This window comes from Sus scrofa, chromosome 12, assembly GCF_054392235.1.
Source record: "Sus scrofa isolate SSC_HxYL_T2T_F1_AM1 chromosome 12, Sscrofa_HxYL_maternal_Yorkshire_Landrace_v2.0, whole genome shotgun sequence".
NCBI classification, from domain to species: domain Eukaryota; kingdom Metazoa; phylum Chordata; class Mammalia; order Artiodactyla; family Suidae; genus Sus; species Sus scrofa.
This window is the reverse complement of record NC_139394.1, coordinates 60,688,291-60,710,599: the sequence shown is the minus strand read 5'-3', so window position 1 is coordinate 60,710,599 and position 22,309 is coordinate 60,688,291. Positions and strand designations below refer to the sequence as shown.

At 44.0% G+C, this 22,309-nt stretch overlaps 2 protein-coding genes across 26 annotated transcripts in view; one reads left to right on the top strand and one right to left on the bottom strand.

Annotated features, from left to right (window-relative positions):
* ADPRM (ADP-ribose/CDP-alcohol diphosphatase, manganese dependent) overlaps positions 1–5,151 on the bottom strand; it is a 192,443-nt gene extending 187,292 nt beyond the window's left edge. For 11 of the 17 annotated variants that reach the window (XR_014821876.1, XR_014821877.1, XR_014821878.1 and 8 more), the window contains exon 1: positions 4,990–5,151. Coding sequence is in view for 7 of the 17 variants with exons in the window: in XM_021066275.2 (XP_020921934.2) it covers positions 4,990–5,151 (162 nt within the window). In the remaining 10 variants the exon portion in view is untranslated. The remainder of the gene's footprint in view (positions 1–4,989) is intronic. The other 6 variants (XM_084986190.1, XM_084986195.1, XM_084986191.1 and 3 more) reach the window with 1 other exon arrangement.
* SCO1 (synthesis of cytochrome C oxidase 1) overlaps positions 5,108–22,309 on the top strand; it is a 48,048-nt gene continuing 30,846 nt past the window's right edge. For 3 of the 9 annotated variants that reach the window (XR_014821880.1, XM_084986197.1, XM_084986198.1), the window contains exons 1-6: positions 5,108–5,434; positions 6,455–6,545; positions 9,363–9,560; positions 10,235–10,327; positions 14,651–14,766; positions 19,593–19,632. Coding sequence is in view for 6 of the 9 variants with exons in the window: in XM_084986197.1 (XP_084842323.1) it covers positions 5,150–5,434; positions 6,455–6,545; positions 9,363–9,560; positions 10,235–10,327; positions 14,651–14,766; positions 19,593–19,632 (823 nt within the window). In the remaining 3 variants the exon portion in view is untranslated. Of the gene's footprint in view, positions 5,435–6,451; positions 6,546–9,362; positions 9,561–10,234; positions 10,328–14,650; positions 14,767–19,592; positions 22,278–22,309 lie in introns of those variants that run through there. The other 6 variants (XR_014821881.1, XM_084986200.1, XR_014821882.1 and 3 more) reach the window with 4 other exon arrangements.

The window sequence follows — 22,309 nt, the reverse complement described above, 5'->3', positions numbered from 1 at the left end:
TGTTGGTACATTGTTTTCTCCCATTTGTTCCTTTCTTGCTGCAGTCCTCATACGAAAACCCCACTAAATACCAAGTCCGTTAATAGGTAGGAGGGTGGTATAGATGAAATCATCTGAGTTGAAAGGTGAACTGAGATACAATAAACAAAAAACTCATCTCAGCTGAGAATCTCTAGTCTTACCAGGTTTCAACTATTTGGGATTCCAAGTATAGACTAATAGGAGAATCAAGCCAGAAGATAATTTTGCAAGTTTTATCACTGGAATATACTTAAGAGAAAACAATTTCTGGGAACGCTTTTAAGCTCCGGCCAAACAATCTAGTTCATTTTTTATCTTTAACTCAGCACCATAGTACATACTGTGGAATTCCTAGAGGGCATTTAGTCCGAGTTAATTTGGTCTTGTCTGGTAGACAACTGTCACTGCCAACCCAGCATTCACTTCGTGTTCTGGTCACAGCATCCCAATGTCTCTTTAGGAATGTCCCCAATCCTTGCTCTCAGTTTGTGTGGTTTGATCTCAACTTCCTGGCTGGGGAAGGGGAAGGGCAGACACGGGACCCAGGCCTGGCCAATAAAAGCCCCTTTTCCCTCTGGTCAGTTCATGGTAAGTAAGCATCAGCCCTGGGACTTCTGCTGGAACTGCCAACAAAACTACTGGAACTACTTCTGCTAAACTGATTAACTAAGACTGGAGCTGCCGGCGAAGTTAACTGAGAAGAAACCCAACCTAGAAAGAAGCAAATGTGGCTGATGGAAGGGAGTCAAGTTATGGAAACATTAGTTGTATACCTGGATGCACCTGTCACTGCTAGAACTACTCCTGGTCACTTAGTTCTATCAGTCAGTAAGTCTCCTTTGAGTAAAGCCAAACCGAACTGGCTTTAAGAGTTCTGTCATGCGACGACACCTGAAGCCCTGTCGGATACAGCTTCCATTGGAACAGTTCAGGGAAACTCCAGGGTTTACCAAGATTCGCCAACTTTTTAAAGAAAGTTAGGCAATGTGAGAGAAAGACCAGGAAAGACCACACACTTCAAAGCAGTAATGTGTTCTATCGTAGAAAAGAGATCCAAAATGCTGAATACTCACAGCTTTTAAAGATAAGAAACATGCAATTTTATTAAATGAAGACATTATTTTGACTAGCAGAAGCTTATGCTGTAAAGCTTCGGTTAAAGGAAAGAGACAAGGGAGGAGGACAAGGCCGTAGTCAAGGGAAGACGACTGCGATCAGCAGTGAGTCAGGGCAAAAAGAACCAAGTCTTTTTTTTTCTTTTCTTTTGGACACAACAGCATGCAGCGGCTTCATGTGGGACCTCAGTTCCCAGACCAGGGGCTGAACCTGGGCTGCAGCGGTAAAAGCACCGATTCCTAACCACCAGACCACCAGAGAACTACCAGATTCTTTACCGTATAGTTCAGGGAGAGGCCTGGGAGCTCAGGAAGATTGATGCTAGTGGACAGAGAGATCAAAAACCCAAAGACCCCTCTAATGGAGAGATTTAGAATTAATAAGCATTCCAAGAGTTCCCGTTGTGGCTCAGCAGGTTTGACCCCTGACCTCGATGAGTGGGTTAAGAATCCTGTCTGCCACAAGCTGCAGTGTAGGTTGCAGATGTGGCATGGATTTGGTGTTGCTGGGGCTGTGCTGTTGGCTGGCAGCTGCAGCTCCAAGTTGACCCCTAGCCAGGGAACTTCTATATGCCACAGATACGCCCTAGAAAGAAAAGAAAAAATGCACTGCAGTATCAAAGAAGTTTTTCAAAAATACTCCCCAAGCTTCACTAAATACACACAAAAAAGTAGATGAATAGAGGATAACTATTAAAGGTAGTAACGGGTCCATGCGGTTTAGTCTCTCTACTTTTATGTATGTTTTTAAATGTTTATAATATAAAGTTTTTTAAAAAGTATTCTTGGGAGTTCCCGTCGTGGTGCAGTGGTTAACGAATCCGACTAAGAACCATGAGGTTGCGGGTTCGATCCCTGCCCTTGCTCAGTGGGTTAAGGATCCGGCGTTGCCGTGAGCTGTGGTGTAGGTTGCAGATGCGGCTCGGATCCCGCGTTGCTGTGGCTCTGGCGTAGGCCGGTGGCTACAGCTCCGATTCAACCCCTAGCCTGGGAACCTCCATATGCCGCGGGAGCGGCCCAAGAAATAGCAACAATAACAACAACAACAACAAAAAGACAAAAAGACAAAAAAAAAAAAAAAAAAGTATTCTTGGAATTCTCTCGTAGCTCAGTGGGTTAAGGATCCAACATTGTCGTGAGCTGTGGTGTAGGTCGCAGATGCAGCTCAGATCCCGAGTTGCTGTGGCTGTGGTGTAAGCCGGCAGCTATAACTCCGATTTGACCCCTAGCCTGGGAACTTCCATACGCCGAGGGTGCATCCCTAAAAAGCAAAATAAATAAATAAATAAATAAATAAGCTCAAAGCCTAAGCCAGAAGCATCTCAGGGAAGGGATGGGTGAGCCAAGTTCTTATACAGACCCCATGGGACAGGTGGCTGTGGAAAGAGCCTTGAAACTCATGCCAAATATTGCAGTAACAGAAAAGTGAGGCAAGAGAATGTTTGTGGCTCCATGGTGCACAGGGATCTGGACCTGAGATGAAGCAAATGAACTGTGGGGCCACAAAGTTAGGTCCAGCTGTCCTAGTCGAAACAGCCTAAAGTTTACGTACAGGCCAAAATCTGATCAGCAATGTCACTATTAATAAAACAAGTATCAGATGATATCATCTATGTTTTGTCTCTTTCAAGAAAAGTATCTAAATTGGAAAAAAACAAAAACGAAAAAAATTATTTGGTGATCTTGGTGATTTGAGAGTAGTAATAAAAGTCTGTCAACCAAAAAACAATGCAGGAGGCTACAAATAAGAAAAGAGTTTGTGCAGTCTTAAGAATTGCAATTAGGGAAATTCAGATTTAGGTAAATCTGAAAAGAGTGCTCCGTGGAAGAGAAAGAGTCACAGGTTCAAAAACACAAAAAGCCACAGAGTTGCCTACTGAGAACTATGATCCACGCTGATGCAAGTCAGGAAATAAGTCCTTAAGGAATCAGGAATTATTCCAGAGTAGGGAGTCTGATAAGTATTTCCAGCACGTATAAGTATTTCATATGTAAGTATCCAGGACTTATAAATACTTACATTTCACATGTAAGTATCCAGCATATATACAAGTTATTTCCAGCACATGTTCTGGATGACTCCATTAGGACAAAAAGTGGTCAAAAGGTCAGGTTCCATCCAGGCTGAAACGTACATAAGCCACGGTGGCCTCAGTGGCCTCCCTAATCCACTTCAAAGGGTGCTCCTAGCAATACTAACACCATGCTGATCTCCCTTTCACAAGCAATAGGTTTACACTAGACAGAGTTTTAGGTATCTTTTTAACACTAAAGTTTTACGGGTCGCTGAAGTCGGGTTCAGAGGTTATCAGCAATTCATCCCATGTATAGTCATAAAACACCCACCTTCAGTCACGAACTGTTTTAGAAGCCAGTATTTTATTTAATGTTATAAACGTAACATGAAGAAACTGTATAAAAATGCTTTGGTAAACAAAAGGTCACGAGGCTATTAAAAGAATCACTCTGGCAAATAAAAGTCAGGAGACCACCTGAGTAAACACTGAATTCAATTTATGTGATAGCTTGTCTGATCAATTAACCTACACCTAAGCAAAGAGGTCAACGATAATTTTATACGCTTGCTGCCTGAAAAAGCAAGGTACTATTGTGTCTGTCAATTTGAGGAATAACTTCTCCCTGGGGAAACAAACATGGAGAAAAAAGAGGTGGGGGGAATCTTAACCATAGCCAAAGGATTTTAGGTGCTGAGCAAACATTTAGTCTGAGCAGATATTCGAGAGAATTCCAATTCAATTTGAGAATCAAGAAACAGAGTAAGAACAGACTACAATCTCCCCCTGTTAATGAGCAGAGAAGCACACTGGCTAATGATGCCAGTTCATACAAAAGACCATGCTTCAGCGTCAACATCAGCAGACACTGGCTGCTTCAGCTCATTGGAAGCCCCCCCCCCCCGGGGGGGGTGTCGCTCGGGAGTGGGATCAGAAGTTAAGGAAGAAAACTAGAAGGCGATTTTCTCCCCTCTTTTCTGAATTTTGCAACTCTGCCAGAGGTGGGGAGGGAAGAGGCTAAGGCTGCAGATGTTAAGACAAAAGCCAGGGCAAGAAAGAATGAACGCGAGTTAAACTTGCACGATGAATGAAAAATAAGCCTACGAATGCTCTCTGCCTTATTAATAGAAGGCTAACAGATATATAGGCGTATATAAATCACAGGGCTTACGCGAACAAGAGGAGCAGTCCCAGACCAAGAACCCATCCACAAACTTTCAACCACCAAACTGAAGGGGGCAGGGAAGTCGGCGGAAGCATTTTAAGGAACTGGAGCCCAAGGAAATTAAGTGAAGGGCTGGGACATGACGCGGTATGGACACTACTTTGTACAGTTACTGCAATTTCCAATTAGGTTAGGTTATAACCTGGGAATAACTGGACATCCCAGGCAGTTTAGTCATACTTGACTATCTCCGTCACTCTAACCGCTCAAATAGCCTGATTGGCAATTAAAAAAAAAAAAAAAAAGTCAAACGTTATTTCAGGTGTTACGAGTCCGCTTCTGCGTTAGGGGTGCAAAGCGGACAACCACCTGCCGCCAGGCTGGGCTGGCCAAGGGCGCCGGAAGGTGGGGACTGGGGCTGACAGTATCCGGGTGCCGTTTTTCTTTCCCGGGGGCGCCCGACGGGGGAGGGGCGACTAAGGTCACCGAAGCCCCGGGTCGCCGAACCGCCCTCAAGACCGCTCCGCCCAGGTGAAGCCGCGCAGCCAGACCCCGGAGCAGCCAGACCCCGGAGCATCCCCGCTCCTCCAGGCCCTGCAGCCCACCCGGCCAGCCCGCGCAGCTCCCGCCCAGCCCGGGCCGGGCCCGCCTCCAGCCGCGAGGAACCACCTACCGCACGCCGGCTTCTCGGCGAAGGGCTCCTTGACTTCGGGTTAGTTGAACGCGTCACCATCGAGCGGAGCGGAAAGAGCGGCTCTCCCTCACTTCCGGAGGAAGCGGAAACGGCGCCGGAAGTCGAGGGCGGGTCAAAGGAGGCGCGGTCTCTCGAGCTCATGGCGGGGCTGCTGCTCGCGCGCGGTGGGGTATTGCGGCCTCCGGGCTGCAAACTTGGGTGTCTCTTTCCTCACGGACTCGGGGTTTACAGCCCGGGGGAGGGCACTGCGAGGGTCCTGCTGGCGCGACTCTGCGCTCGGCCAGTGGAGACATGGCGGCCCTCGGGGCTCGCTAGCCGCTGGCTGGGAAGCCGGCCCCTCAGCACGGAGAGACCGCCACCGCCCGGGTCGTCGGGTCCGGAGCTGAAGGGCAGCAGAGACCCCACGCGCCCCTCGAAGCCCGGGGTGAGTACACACCTGGAGCCTTCCCTGTCTCCTCGCTGCTGTCAGTCAGCCCTGCGGCCTTCCCTTCTCTCTTGGCCATAACCTCAGAAACCCCTCGGCCTGCCCTGGGGTTGCCCTCGACGCAGCTGACTTACTACCCAGGTCCGAGATCCGTCCCGCCTTTTCTTCCGGTGTGGCAGGTGTTCACAGCCTCTCCCCTTGGTCAGATGCCTGGGCTTAGCTTTTAGTTAACTTTTGCGCCAAGAAAAATAAGTTTACGTTTTTCTTAGGGAGCTCTACCTTAAGTTTTCCATGATTGAGGAGTCAGAGCATTTTTATAATTTCTGCCACTTCACTTCCCTTCAGAAGCTCGGTTTGTATGTTGAAATTGAGCAAAATGAGGGTCGAGGTTGCGTGTCTTTTTTCCTTTGGTTTTTCTCGGGTTCTAATTTTGACCCCCAAAGAACTTAAGAGCCACTACTTTCTAGTGATAGGTAAGAGGCGTGGTTTTGGGAGCTAGGGGAAAGTTAATGAGTTATCTTACTTCTCTCGGGACTTGGGAAAAAAGTACCAAGAAATAATGATGCAGTTTGCAAGAAGTTCCACTTTTAGGTCTCCTCTGCTTTGGCTTTGTTACTGCTGGAAGTCAGAGTTAGGTTAACCTCCCAAATTTATTTGGTTAATTAATTTCCGCGTATTCCTAATATCAGCACAAGCAGGTAATTAACTGGTTTTTAAGCTAGAAGTTGGGATATGGGTCACAGGTGGTAACAATCATGGTCCTTGAGCTTCGGGTTGTTTTTTTTTTCCCTCCATGTGAAAAGAAGTAAGGCCCTTTGTAATTTGTTTGGAGCCCAGGTGAAACTGCATCCAGGGAAACTTTCCATATTTTCTCATCCCGAAGTAACATGAAACATCCTGCCCATTTAACAGCATCAAGGCCTGTGTGTATGTATATTAAAAACTACTGTCCTAAATTTAGTGTGATTAGATGTTTGCATCTTAACTAGTATTTTTATTTTTGAAATCTGTGCCCAGTAGCCTGTTTCCTGGAAGTCTTTAGCCATCACCTTTGCTATTGGAGGAGCTTTATTGGCTGGAATGAAGTACTTAAAGAAAGAAAAGACAGAGAGTAAGTAGATAGCATCTGGTCAGATCTGAATAAAATCCTTCCTGGCTATGGACTGGCATCTTTTTGTTGTTTTTAGGCTTTTTATCTTGAAATAATTTTAGATTTACAGAAGAGTTGTAAAAATGGCAGAGCATTCCCGTATGTCTTTCAGTTGTCTTCTGATGTATTCCTTAGATAACCATGGCTCATGTATCAAAAACTGAAACATTAAAATTCATACAATAGTATTCACTAAACTACAAACTTAGATTTCACCTGATTTTCCTTTGTCTTATCTGTTCAGGCACCACTGTCTAACAATGTGAAAAGCCTAATTTTGGGCAAATTTGAATATAGGTGTTAAGTCCAGAGGGTACAAAGATGACAAAGGTGCAGTTCAGCTATTGAGGTACACATGACAGTGAAACAGACATAGAAGTAAAGGATTTCACTAGATAAGGTTCCACCGGGCCAGAGGGATGCTCCTGGTGCTCTGAGGTCCAAAAGTAGACTCAGCCCTTCCTGCAGACCACAGAGTATCCAGCAGAGGGACAGGCCAGAGAGAGAGAACCTGGTAGGGAGATGCCAGGAACTGCTCTAGATTAACACTTGAAGTGTTTAGAAATTGTTTACAAGAACTTTATGTTTTAATGAATATTTCAGGACTTTTAAGATTGGTTTTAGAAGTTGTAGCAAATCAAAGTATCACTTAATCTGTTTTGATTCTTTAGAGTTCCTTTAGATGCCATTATACAAAGGACAATGTTTAAATCTGGGAGAATTCATAGGCTTTAGAACCTTAGGAATATAAGATCGATATTGATATATTTAAACATTTCAAGCAGTGTTTTATTGATATTTTCATATTTTAATAAGCAGTTAAGTTCTTTTAGTTTCAAAACTAAAACTGAAAAACTGGTTAAGTAGTGGTAGATTGAGTTCTAGAAAACCCAAGGTTCTTTTGACCTTAGTTTGTAATTTCACCTTCAATTAATATCAGACATTTTGGAGCGTTCCTGTTGTGGCGCAGCAAAAACGAATCCAACTAGGAACCGTGAGGTTTCAAGTTCGATCCCTGGCCTTGCTCAGTGGGTCAAGAATCCGACATTGCTGTGGTGTAGGCTGGCAGGAACAGCTCCAATTAGACCCCTAGCCTGTGAACCTCCATATGCTGTGGGTATGGCCCTAAAAAGACAAAAAAAAATTTGTTTTTAATTTTTTTAATTAAAAAAAAAAGTTTTGTCTTATAAAAACTTGTATTATGGAACAGTATTTAAAATGTTCCTAAATTATTTGAGAGTATTTGCTGACATGATGCCTCATCATCTCCAAATACGTCACTGTTTCTTTCTCCTACAAGCAAGGACATTCTCCAATGTGCCCACAGTGCTACCAGAAAAATCAGAAAATTAATGTCAGTATGTTACTACCGTTCAATCTTCAGGTTTTGCAACTCAGTGCCTTCTCTTTATAGCAGAAGGATCCACTTGAGAACCACGCCTCACACTGAGTTGTCTGGTCTCTTTCCATCTGTAACAATTTTCAGTCTGCCTGCCTTTCATGACCATTACAGCTTGGAAGACTATAGGCCAGTTACTTTGTGTAGACTGTCCCTTAGTTTGGGCTCGTGTGGTGGTTTCTCATGATGAGGTTGAGGATGCCATCTTCTCGCTGCATCTAGTCAGGTGCCATGTGATTTCACTTTGTCCCAATGCTGATAAAGTTCAGTTTGATCCCTTGATTACTGTCAGGCCTCTCTACTGAAAATGTAATTAATGTATATTTTGTGATGTACGTTTATATACATAAATACTCTCTCTGTGTCTGCATGTAAGTACTCTGTTTCCCATCAAATTCTCAATTCATTTGTTATCAGAATGGACACGTGATTTCCTATCTAGCCTGTGAGTTGTAATCCATTATTCTTTTCATTTTGACACCCACATTGTCCCAGATTGATTGGTCAGGGGGACCCCCTTCCAGCAGGCTTCTTTTTCTTTTCCAACATGCCTCCAAGATTCCTCAGGTTCTTCCTTCATTCTGGCACAGCATAAGGTGTTCTGGTTCATCTGTGCTTTCTCTGTCCCAGCCCTGATATCAGCTGTTTCTCTAAAAAGCCCCCTTTTCTTTTGGTGGAGTACGATATTCAGAAGTCAGGACATGAGCTTATTGCACTTGGATTGTGTCTGTTCCTGGGTCCTCCCAGTGGGCAGAGCTGGGAAAGAGATGGTCGTATTTATATCTATGCTTATTTCTGTATTTATATGTTTTGAAACCATAAGTTCATAGCTTACCTCCCATTTCTTTCAGTACTTAAAGCTTCATTCTAGTTTTGGTTTTCTCTCTTTCCGTTGCTCCAGTTCCTCTTCTGTTTGTAACTCTCTTTGATATAGTTACTAATTTGATCAATCCCCTGTATGTAACTAAGGTCCCATTACTGCTGTCCTCTCCCCACTCAGCTACCCTCCTCAGCGCACTCAGGCTCAGACACCCACTTCCGGGCCACCCACCTCACCCACTTGGACTCAGACATTCTGCTCTGCCGTGCTCCTCCCCCACCCCATCATGGGCACACCTAAGGGCTAAGGATTGAATTGTTCTGGAAGAGGAAGAAATGTTTCTACCACTTGCTTTTATTATAGTCCTTACTATATATAATAGTATCTTAGTGTTTTGTGCTTATTTCTCTTAAAAGATTTTTTTATAAACATCTTGAAAAGGGTATTTTCTCCACATTTTGGGCCCTCAGTCATTAGTATGGTATGAACCATAGATCTGGCATTTGAATACCTGTGGTTACACTGACTTTTTTTTTCTTGGTGTGTGTGTGTGTCTAAGAGCTGGAGAAGGAACGGCAGCGAAGTATTGGAAAACCTTTACTTGGGGGCCCGTTTTCCCTCACGACTCACACCGGAGAGCCCAAAACTGATAAGGACTACCTGGGTCAGTGGGTATTGATTTATTTTGGTTTCACTCACTGCCCTGATATCTGTCCAGAAGAACTAGAGAAGATGATTCAAGTCGTGGATGAAATAGGTAAGAAAGCCATCTCTTATTGTAAAAAGCGTGTGTTTACCTGAGGGCCTTAGTGTCACCATGCTTTTCACATTGTAAGTTGGTTGGTGAAAATATAAAGTCTCGTTGTTAGGCTTGTTTGTTGCTGTGATTCCTGTGACCTTATGCTCCACCAAGGGAAGCTGGTTTTGATGCTAAATATTAAGAGTGTTTAAAATTTTCAGGCTGGTCTGGGTCTCCCGGAACTGCCCAGCTACTGTCCCTTTCTTTTGGTCCTTTCCTTCACTGGCTGCCAGTGCCCTTCCCCCAGTGACTAGGAAGTCTGTGGTATAGTCTGTGACGTACATCCTTCCTCAAAGGGGTTGTTCCAGGATATTCCATCCTAAGTAGTAGTTTACCATGCCCTTGAGAATTGGGGGGGCGGGGGCAGGACCCCACACACACTGGATTGGATCAGGAGACAAGATATCCACGTGATGTGATTCTGAGTAATAGCATGTATGCCCTGGTGCAGGTATTTGATCGGGTGTTTATCTGATCACACCACAGATGTGCGTGGGTCTGCTTTTCCTTTCCCAGCATGGACATCTGTGTTACCCTAATACCTTGCTGTAGCATTCCCTACACACTGCTCTGATTGCTGCTTGTCTTTCCCTTTAGAATGGAAATACCAACTAATGAGAACTTTTTTTCAGATAGTATTCCAACGCTGCCAAATTTAACCCCGCTTTTCATCACCATTGACCCAGAGAGGGACACAGAAGAAGCCATCGCAAATTATGTGAAAGGTGTGTTTTGTTCTAATACCTCGCATCTTTTCCAGTGTTTGAAAGATAGGCTCATTTGAACCTTGCAGTGCCTTGTGAGATAGGACAGAGAGTGCTGTCACCAGTTTCACAGGTGGATAAAAAGAGGCTCAGAATCGTGACTGACTGGTAAGAGAATAAATAAGAAAGAGGTCTCTGAATTCCTGGTGCAGTCAGGGCCCTTTCAGTTTCGTCCCAGAGGAAGGATTGAACTTGGTCTTCATATGTGAACAAAGGAAAGAGAGCCTTGACTTGAGAGGACACATCGCTTCTGATTCCCGCCCAGTACCTCATTCTCCCCTTTGTCAAACTAGGATAAACATACATCCTGAGAGTATGTTCATTGTGAGAGTAAAGAAAATTGGCAAATATAAATATAAACACATTTTGAACTCATATATTTTATAAATCTAAAGTATTTATTTTAGATAAACACACTTATAGCGGTTAATGGGAGAGTTTCATTCAAATATCTCAACATGCAGCTTAAAACCGATTAGAAGATAACTTTTGTAAAGACTGTAAATTATGGTAGAATTAAGGGTGAATCTTTAGGTGCTTATGAGCTGGGGCAATTTGCTTAATTTCTCTAGGTTCAAGTTTCTTTGGCTGCAAATGTGAATAAAAATCTGATCAGATAGGTTTTGTTGTTATACTAATATGTGGCACATGGGAGCTTAGAAGTCAGGAATTTTAATTATAGTGAAATTGATTTAAGCTACTGGTCAGAAGGAATAATGAATAGTTTCTATTCATTTTCGTTATATGACAGCTTCTAATGCACATTCTCTAAAACTGAGTTATTTTTCAGTGTTATTTAGCACAGGTATTGAGATGGAGTTAATATATAATAAAGAGCACATGTTCAAAGTGCATAGGTTGTTACCTTTTGTCGGGTGTGTGCACTCGTGAAAGCATCACCACAGTCCAAGAGTGAACATTCAAATCACCCCCTGCGCTTTCCATGTGTCCCCGCTAATCTCTCTCCTGTTCTCCCTCCCCTGCCCCCACTTCCTGTCTCCAGGCAACTGTTGATCTGCTTTCTGTCAATATAGAGTAATTTGCATATACTGGAAGCTTATGTAAATGGAATTATACAGCATGTTCTCCCCCCCCCTCCCTCTCTCTCCCTCTCTCTCTCCCCTTTGGCTTCTCCCCAGGCATGTGGAAGTTCCTGGACCAGGTATTGATTCAGAGCCACAGCAGTGATAACACTGGATCCTTAACCCACTCAGCCACCAGGGACCTCTGTTCCTTTTTTTTGAAAGGCGTCCGTCCGTGTAATTACGTTGTGGTTCAGCCACATTGCAGCATGTGTCTATAGCTCATTTTTCATTCCTGAGTAGTATCCCATTGATGGGCATTGGAGTTATTTTCAATCTATTACAAATAAAGCTGAGAAGAGCACTCATGTACACATCTTGGTGTGGACACATGATCCTATGGTAGGAGTGGAGCGGCTGGGTCATGTGACAGGTGAATGTTTAACTTTTTAAGAAACTGACAGACTTTTTTCTAAAGTCATGCATTTTTACATTCCCACCAGCCGTATATGAGGGCTTCAGCAACTCCACATCCTTTCTGCACTTAATAGGGTCGGTATTTCTAATTTTCGCCATTTCAGTAGGTGTTTAGTGGTTTTCATTGTGCTTTTCATATGCATTTCCCTCATGACTTTTTTTAGGGCTGCAAATGCAGCATATGGAAGTTCCCAGGCTAGGGGTCTCATCGAAGCTGCAGCTGCCAGCCTACACCAAAGCCACAGCCATGCAAGATCTGAGCCGTATCTGTGACCTACAGCTCATGTCAACGCTGGATCCTTAATGCGGTGAGTGAGGCCAGGGGTCAAGCCCACATCCTCATGGATCCTAGTGGGGTTCGTTACTGCTGAGCCATGACGGGAACTCCCTCCCTCAGACTCTTAATGGCATCTTTGCATACCGTTATTTGCCACCTGTGTGTCTTCTTTGGTAAAGTGTCTCTTGGCATCTTTTGCCCATTTTTATGGGGCAGTTTGTTTGTTTTTTACTTATTTACTTATATTCCTGATACAAGTCTTTTATCAGGCATATGATTTGCAGATATTTTCTCCCAGTCTGTGGCTTTTCATGTCAGCCATGTCTTTTGAAGAGCAGTTTTCCATTTTAATAAAGTTCAGTTGATTAGCTTTTTCTTTTATAGATAATTTGTTTCAATATGAGAAATCTTTGCCTAATCCAGGGTTACAAAGGTTTATTTTCTCATTGAAGTTTTCGATTTTTTTATTATTTAAACAATTTTTGTCCACAGTTTGCAGGTTTGTCAGAAATTTGGGCAACAGCATAGTTAATTGCTAAAGCAGTGAAAAAAAAAAAAAAAGCAAGAGAGCTCCTATTGAGCCACAGTTAAGAACCCATCATAGTGTCCATGAAGATGCAGGTTCCATCCCTGGCATTGCTCAGTGGGTTAAGGATCCGGCATTGACATGAGCTGTGGTGTAGGTCACAGACACGGCTCAGATCCTGTTTCGCTGTGCCTGTAGTGTAGGCCGGCAGCTGCAGCTCTGATTCAACCCCTAGCCTGGGAACTTTCGCATGCCACAGATGTGGCCCTAAAAAGCAAAAAATAAAATAAATAAAATTAAATGTGTGTCAGAATTCCCTGGTGTCCTTGCAGTTAGGAATTCTGCATTGTCACTGCTCTGACTTGGGATCAGTCCTTGCCCAGGAACTTCCACGTGCCAAGGGTGCTGCTAAAAAATAATAATAATAATAAATAAGTAGTCATACTGGCAATTATTTATTATCACATATCAAGCAAACCATAAATATCCCCAAATGAGTTATCATCTGTGTTGCCACACCTAATGGAAATACCAAAACCTTACGGTAATATTCTTCCACAGCACATACATACCATGGTTGATGATATGATCATTTCTAGTTGCATTTGGTATATTTAAATATTTAAGTTGGTATGTAGAAAATTACTGCAATTTGAACAACTTTTTAAAAAGATTTGGATGTGCCCTAATGCAGACTTCACTCACCTTCTCTTCATTTATTCATGGAGTGGGAAAGTAAAGCCATTTTGCTTTTTCAGTGTCTGAGCAGTTTTTCAGTTTGGAATGAATTAGTCCAAGGAATGAAAACAGGCTTCTACCTTTGGAAGAAGGTACTGCTGTTAAATGATGGACTCTCAGCTTGGTAGTCTGATGAATCCACATGTTTCAAGTTGACTTTCTCCAGCTCACATAAATTCCAGAAACTTAACAGCAAGTGCATGCTGTGGGATTATGTGCTGGAAAATGAGATAACAAATGTCTTGGCCTGGTATGAATTAATTGTCAGCAAACTTCGCATACGATACAATGGAAAACCTAACGGTTAATTCAGGATAATATCTTTAAATTTTAGCATATCGGAGTTCCCGTCGTGGCGCAGTGGTTAACGAATCCGACGAGGAACCATGAGGTTGCGGGTTCGGTCCCTGCCCTTGCTCAGTGGGTTAACGATCTGGCATTGCTGTGAGCTGTGGTGTAGGTCGCAGACGTGGCTCAGATCCTGCGTTGCTGTGGCTCTGGCGTAGGCTGGTGGCTACAGCTCCGATTAGACCCCTAGCCTGGGAACCTCCATATGCCACGGGAGCGGCCCAAGAAATAGCAAAAAAAAAAAAACCCATAAATTTTAGCATTATCTCGGAACTACATCTAAGTATTTTAAAACAACTAAATTAGCAATAAATGTGATTTAAACAATTAGAATATATTCCCTTCCGCTCTTACAGATAAGATAGTCATGAAAGGATTTGACTTACTATTACAAAGGACCGGCTTTTGGTTTCATTGCCCTTCTCTATTAATATCCTATTTTCAGTTTCATTGATTTCTGCTCTGATTCTTTTCTTCTGAGTACTTTGGATTTAACTGCTCTCTTTCTAGATCCTAGGGTGGAAGCTTAATTGATTTTATATCCTCTTTTCTACTTTATGCATTCAATAAGGTGTGTTTCCATTTTTATTCAAAATACTTTTAAAATTTCTCTTGAGATTTCTTCTTTGACTCATTTAGAAGTGTGTTTAATTTCCATGTGTTCTGAGACTTTCCAGATATCTTTTTGCTATTGATTTCTAGTTTAATTCCAGTGTGATCTACCTTGATGAATCTAATGTTACAGAGTAGAATTTCCTTTGAAACATGAAGAAATGTTTAGGAACTCCCAGGAAGAAAGTGACAGTAGGGCTGCTTTATAACCAATACTGTTCTTCGAAGTAGGAATGGTTGTTTTCTTGCTTTTTCTTTTTCATTGTCTCTCTTTTTTTATTTAGAATTTTCTCCCAAGCTGATTGGCTTGACTGGCACAAAAGAAGCGATTGATCAGGTGGCCAGAGCATTCAGAGTGTACTACAGCCCTGGCCCCAAGGATGAAGACGAGGACTACATAGTAAGTAAAGGCCCAGCTTTCAACCCCTGGGCTGGCTCCCAGGTCCCAGATACTCATCTGGCTTTAAAAATGAAATGTAATGACAAGGAAAGGTAATCTGAGATCACAGCAGATACCTAAGAATTACGGGTGTTTGAAAGGATGGTAGAAGTGTGTATATATATATTTATTTTGAGGATGATTATATTCTCATAGTTTAATTATGAACTGCATTTTTGGGTTGAATGATGAAGACTTCTGAAAAGCAAGAGAAAAAGCCATAGGCAGGTTGACTTTCTGTAAGGTTTCCTTTCATATCAGCTGTATGCATCTGCATAATTGTGTGTTTAGGTGAATTTGCAGCTGTTGTGTTCTTCAGAATTAGGAGTTTAACACAGGCGTGTTAATGCTGAAGAGCAGTTTCTGTTGGGCTGTTCTTCTGGAGCTCTCACGTGAAAGAGCCGTCCTCCCGTCCAGCACTGCCCCGGGGTCCCAGGCTCCTGCCCACGTCACCTTGTTCCTCCTCTTGGCAGTGGTTTCACAGTGAAGCTCCAGCAAAGGGAGTGAGCACTGCCCCTACCCACCCTGTGTCCTCAGTATGGACAGTTTTTCCTATCGCGTGAGGAGTTGGCATTATATTGTTTCAGGTTTTTTGCCTCAGTTGTCATGCTCTAATTTCTTTATGTTGGTTGGACAAAGTGATTCAACCGTCATAAGAGCCTTTCCAACCGCAAAGCTGGTTTTGAGGAAAGAAAGAGTGTCAGGACCCCTGAGTCGGTGATCCACCAGCAGTGCCTCCCCTGCTCCTAACCACCCCCACCCCACCCCAGGAGTGATGTGCAGAGGGGCCGTCTCACTGTGGTGCTTTGTCTCTGTGGCCCACTGTGGCTTCCCCATCGCCTTTGAACCTGGAGCACATCGTGTGCCACTGTAGCCTTTGGTGTACATTAAAAACAGGTTTCTGGTCCCTTCGCCTCAAGCCCATATGGTAATCTTAGTTTGAAGTTCTGTTGTCTCACAGACTTAGGGGAACTTGAGTTCATGGGAGCAAAAAACAAGAAATAACAGCATTTTTCTTTTTGACCCTAAGTTTAAGGAAAGTCGAGGGACCCTGTTTTGGTTTCCTTTGGTAGCACCAGCAGTGTGAGAAGAATGAAGGAGGGCAGAGGGGAGCAGAGAGGGAGCCACGGAAAAGGAGACCTTTTCAGACTTCGTGACTTTTCGATAAATGAGAGTCGTATTGACTGGTTTTGAGTTCAACTTGTAGTGGGAGCAGTCAAGGTAGTCTGACTTCCAGTGTTGACTAGTTTTATTAACTGGTTTAAATACATACAAATGTAAACTAGGCAACGCTTTTTAGTCTTGTGTGTATAGCTCCTAATTCTAAAATTAAAATAAATTTTACAGATCAGACCAAACAACCTATAAAACTCTATTAAGACATTATTTTAACATAACAAGAAATATTTTGCTGAAACCAAGGCAGTGCTCACCACAAAGACTGTGGCTTGGGTCAGATAGCTCTCAGATACTGGACTCTGCAATCAGCTGCCACACTTGGGGTTTCTATTTAAAATACTTTGAAACCTTTTGATTGTGTAGCCTATGTGGACTGATTGGTCCTGCCTCGACAAGAATGTATCTTTTTCTTGTCTGATCTTAACCAGTAGTGTTCAGCTAGGTATCAGTGAGCTCATAAACAAAAAAATCAAACACAATTTTGAGTATTTTAGATTGGTACTCGGAAGGTAGTCATGCAAATAATATGGAATGTGGATATAAATTTTTTTAATCTTAAAGATTAAAATGTAAATATTTAAGTCTTATGGGGATTCCTTAGACCTTCCATCCAGACCCCATTTTGAGACGTACTGGTCTAAGGCTGGAAGAATGTGATGTTCTGATGAGTCAGTTGACTGATACGCATTTGCTAAATCAACCAGCAGGGGGAGACACTCTCCAGCTTCTGACTTCTGTCCCTTGAGGTCACAAACTTTGATCCACAAGATGGTATGGGAAGCTTTTCTTACGACTTAAGGACATGCAGAGAGTGAGGGAGTACTTGAAAGATGGAGATGTAAAGGAATGAGGTTTTCTTAACCTCAAGCAATAAGCAACAAAAGCGAGCATCTGGCTTTGAGTACTAGTGGCGTCTGCAGACCTGTCCTATATGTAACCTGGGCATGCTGCACATTTAAGATTCCATCGAAAGCTAAATGTGCATATCATTGCATTGTATGTATAAGGTTACAGTATTTTCTAAGTATTAATTAGTAAACACTTTTGAAAAAGATTGTAGCTTTCAAGCTTCAGAAAAGATGTTCAGGTTTTTTTTTTGTCTTTTTGCCATTTCTTGGGCCACTCCCATGGCATATAGAGGTTCCCAGGCTAGGGGTCTAATCGGAGCTGTAGCCGCCAGCCTACGCCGGAGCCACAGCAGCACAGGATCCGAGCCGCGTCTGTGACCTACACCACAGCTCACGGCAACACCGGATCCTTAACACACTGAGCAAGGGTAGGGATGGAACCTGCAACCTCATGGTTCCTAGTCGGATTCGTTAACTACTGTGCCACCACAGGAGCTCCCAGATGTTCAGTTTTACTCATAATAAAAGAAATGTGAATTGTATAACGTGATACCATTTTGCACCTGGCCAAATATATTGTCAAAATCTAATTTAGGAAAAGAAAAAATACTACAGTGTTGGAGTGAATTTGGAACAGCTGGCACTTTCATGCATTGTTGATCAGAATTAAGCTGATATGCCTCTTCAGAGGCCTTTGTCAGTATCATCACCATTAAAAGTGGAATACATTTTAGGTTGGAGACTCCAATGGGGCAATTACTCTGCAGGTATAACCTACAGCATTGTTTGTTAAAAGACTGAAAGCCAGGCAGCTGTTTTTCAAAAGGCTACTATATATGTACTGATAAAAAATAGTGTCCAATGTATTGCTAAGTGAGAAAACAAGTCCAGTGTGTTGTTACTTCTGTGTAAAAAGAAACAGGTAGATGTAGACACATGACTTACTGCAAAGGGTTTCTCTGGAAGGCTACGGAAGAAACTGGGGGCAGTGGTACCCTCTGAGGACTGGGGGTCCCTGAGAGTCTGGAAGGAGTGGAGACTTCATTACATTAGTTCACTCTGTGTTCTTTCATTCTTTTTTACATGCACACATCATCTTTTCAAAAAATAAAAATTACAAATATATGTATGTACGTATGTATATGTACAAATGAGCATGTTAGAAACACTGCCCGTAGCTCCCCAGCATTCCCAGTACGGGCGGCGGCAGCGCAGTGGTGTGAAACGGTTGTGGGCTTTGAAAGGCGGCAGGTCTAGGTTCTCCGAGTGCTCTGGCGCTTCCTAAGTACGTAACTTGCCCTCTGGAGCTGGTTTGTCATTTGCACAGGAGTATGATACCTGCCTCCTGGGTTGAGATGACTTGTGAACGAGCTTGTCAGTGAATACGCATTTCCTTTCCTAGGAACTACTAGAACTTCACATTAGAAACAGAGGGCAGTGTGCTCACCAATCACCGACCACTGACAAGTTTGACAGTTTGCATAGAGCAGCATTTTCATTATGTGTTAGAAGGTGATTTAGAAGAAGAACTCATGAATTAAGCCCAACACACACTGAAATTCTGTTTTTTATGGAGGAAAGAGAACAAAGAATAGGGAAAAAAGAAATTGGGAGAAAGGAGGTGTAAGCTACAGAGTAAGGCTTGAAGAGATCTGACTGTGTACCCAACGTTCAGAGAAACGCAGGTCCCCTTTCCTCCTGCAGCGAATTACTCTCAGGCCCCTGAACCCACCAGCTGTCTGAGCTCTGGGTCTGCATTCTTTACTTATGTGAGCAGGCACGCGGCTCTTGCATTTGCTGTCTCTCTCTGTGTATAAAGGCACCATAACCTCGCAGACACGCCATGTGTGTGGGGTATATTTGAGGATGTCTCCAGTCTGGTATGTGTGCACATTCCTGTCTTTCTCTCTTGCCAGATAGCAATCAAGCCTGGCATACATTCTAAGGATTCTAAGTGCCACGTCTTATGCTCATTTGAAATTGGATTTGTGGAAGCACGTAACTAAAAAAACTGAGGACTGATCTAAACCTTAGGTCAAGCTGGGAACATTTTAACAACTTTGCCAGGAAAGTGAATAGTGGATTTAAGGGGACTCCTTGGAGATGGAGCTTGCGGGGGATTCATTTCAGGTGGGGTTGCTCAGAATCATGTGAACGTTTCCTAGGGGAGATCACTTGTTTTCATGTTTCCATTTAAATCCCATCAGGACTAAGTACTGTGTTAAACATGATACATCTAGTGCTCAGTATTCTGGTTTCTCTCATGGTAAGCAGAATTTAGGCCATTGGATCATAACTGTTTCTTCCTAAAACATAAAAGAATATCCCCAAGAGCCTAATTTCTCACCAACACTTTTAATCCCATGTGCTATCTCTTTATGATAAATGTAAGCTCTTCCCAAGCAGGCATTGCTAGTCCATAATCGCCGGCTGTTTCATGAAGGCCAGCAGCAGCCTTTTCTTAGACGTGCCTTCTCAGAAGTTGTGTGGGTGAGTGTGAAGACTGAACCAAAAGAATCGCAGGTTCTAGTTCTAGCTGATGTTGTCAAGCAGCAGTCAGGCCACACTTCCGGAACACAAAAGATTTTAGATTAACTTGCCTTCGTGAACTTACTGTCGTAGACTTGGGCTCGCTCGTCAGGGGTAGATGCTACACAGGTTACTTACCAGTCACGTGAAGTCTCTCATCCTGCAGCATTTATTCAGTAAAATAAGCAGCTTATTTTGGTGACCTTTTGTCATTTCCCCTTTTCTCTGCAGGTGGATCATACAATCATAATGTACTTGATTGGACCAGATGGTGAGTTTATAGATTATTTTGGCCAGAACAAGAAGAATGGAGAAATAGCTGGTTCAATTGCTGCGCACATGAGGAATCACAGGAAGAAGAGCTAGCCAACGCAGCGGGCTGTGCCGCGTTCTCCTGCTGGAGAGGACAGCAGCCTCGTCTTCCGGAGGAGCCCATACAGTCGTGTGTATTATATGTGCAGCCTGCAGAATGGCCTGCAGACCGGGAGACTATCTGCATTTTGGACAAGGCCTGTTACCCTTGGGTTCAGCCAGGATGGATTTTTGGAACCAAAAAGACTACATCCAGAAGTCTCCCAGATAATCACCTGGGGAGCAGAGGACCAAGTTACCATGAAGCCAGCAGAGTGGGCCTCAGGGGAGGACGGAGCCAGAAAAGGCACAGCCAGGGCGTCTCCCCACGTGAGCAGGGCTCTGGTCAGCTTGCTGCCTCTCCCATGTCTTGGACCCCTACTCAGGTTGTGCTGAATTCCCAGGAAGAGTGTAACTTCCATAGTACCCTTGGCTTTGCTCTTCAAGCTCTTGGTGGCTGATAATGAATTACGCTCTCTGACATTCATAGTTGATCTTTATGCTTGAAAGCATTAGTACAGTCTTCCTTGTTGATGAAAATCACTGCCAGGTTTGCATTGCGTCCCCTTGTCAGCTGGCGCTGATTTTCTCAGGAGGAGGAAACCTAGTTCTGGGGCAGACCATTAGGTCGGTTTCCCTTGGGGTCCTTCGTGTGGTTTTTATCTAAGTGATGGCTTTCAGGGATCTGCCACGTGGGTGTAAGGATACGGATGATTGTCCTGGGTCTGAAATAAAGGTGTGCTTAGTTCTGCAGCTTGGACAAGCATGACCTTTCTCATGGGTGCGTAGATGGCAGCACACAGCTGTCAGGGCCGAGACCCTTGGACTTGGGGCAGGTAGGTGGGTACCTGTTGAAGTGCAGGTTCCCCGGGCCCAGAGCTGGGGACGGATGCAGAGCCCTGCGGTGGCTGTGGGACCAGGCCTCAAGAGACAAACAGTCTCTTGAGGGGTGGAGGGTGGATTGATCTGGGTGTGTGAGGACGTGGCTCATCTTCTGGCAAGTCGGCCTGCCTGGTGCTGGCACAAGACATCCGGGAAGCCGCTGGCTTTGCTTCTGAATCTAACCTCCCTGGTGTCTGGGCTTGACTGGCGGCCGCCCTTCTCCACCCCAGGCCGCCGCAGAGCCTCGGAGTGTCTCAGACTCGGGCTCTCCTTGCCCATCACTCTGTTCCCCGTGCACATGACACGGCACCACCTTTGGTTTTCAAACTCTCTTCTCAGTGCTTTGGATAAATCTACTGCAGATGATTCTCAAGGTATGCGAAGAAGAAAAACCCAAAGGCTAGCGATTCTGGGCTGTACTGCATCCCCTCAATTCACATACTCCTGGACATTCTAACCCCCGTGCCTCGGAATGTGGCCTTACCTGGAGATAGAGTGTCTGAAAGGGTGATGGAGCTAAAATGAGGCCTTTAGGGTGGGCCCTCGTCCAGCAAGCCTGGTGTTCTTAGACAAGGCGACTGGGACACAGGCAGAGAAGACCATGTGAAGCCACGGAGAGAGGCCTCCAGAAGCAGGCCCGATGGCACCCTGATCTGGGGTTTCTCCCCAGAGCTGAGAGTAAAGGTCCTCCGTTGGAGCCGGGCTGTGGAGCTCCACCGCAGCACCCTGGCAGCCTCCGGCCGTGCCAGTCTCCTTTTAGGCCCGATAATTAAAAGTACAGGATTTGGTTGATAAAAACGTCAACTCAGAGGGGTTGGTTTGGAATGGCTTTTCTAGGAACCTTGTCAAGAAGATGAGGAACTTAATGGAAGACTAGTTTCTTGTTTGAAAGAAGATCTAAGTATAAAATGCCAGGCATTTAAAAAGAGGGTCTGTTTTAAGCCATGAAACATTTGTGTGGATCACTTTGCAGCAGCTTTGCTCCAGAGAAAATTCAGCCTTCATTCTCAGCTGTTGCAGGTTAGAGCTTGTGTCGTGATCCAAAAAAAGGAACAAAAGCTTTTGAAGAAAGCTTTCATTTGCTCATCATTCCAGTGTCAAGCTTAAAGGCTTAGAAGCAGAGAAAGGGACTTCGGAGATGACATCCAAGTCTCTCTACCCACGAGAAGAGAGTCCCAAAGATAGGTATTGACCGCACTTCTGAACCCAGACTAGTCCCAATTACTAGTCAGGTCCCTGCCTGTCCCGCTACTGTGGGAGTTCATGGTGGCCTTGTGGATTCGGATAGGACAACAGGCTCAACTCAGCTGAATCACGGGAGATTTAAATCAAGGCTGCCTTTCACACAGTCGTCCGCAGACCGTGACCTGGGTGGATTACGTGTTATGCTGGACTCTTCAGTGAGATTAATGTTTTAAGAAAAGGCACTTACTTGAAAATTATAAGAATGCTGACCACGCAGCAGGCACAGAAGTATTTACTGCATCCGGCTGTCCATGAGGCAGCTGATAACTTCAAGTGCAAGAGCTGGGATTCACTGAATACCAGTAAGATGCCTGTGTGGGTTGGGCAGCTAATGGGAACCCAGTAAATGATTTGAAATTGTGAATGTATCTGCATAAGATATATAAAAGCATCTTTTATTGTTTTTAAATATAAGGATAAAAGAAATTTTTCTAATCACCCCTACTGTGCCAAATGACTTTTTTTTTGCA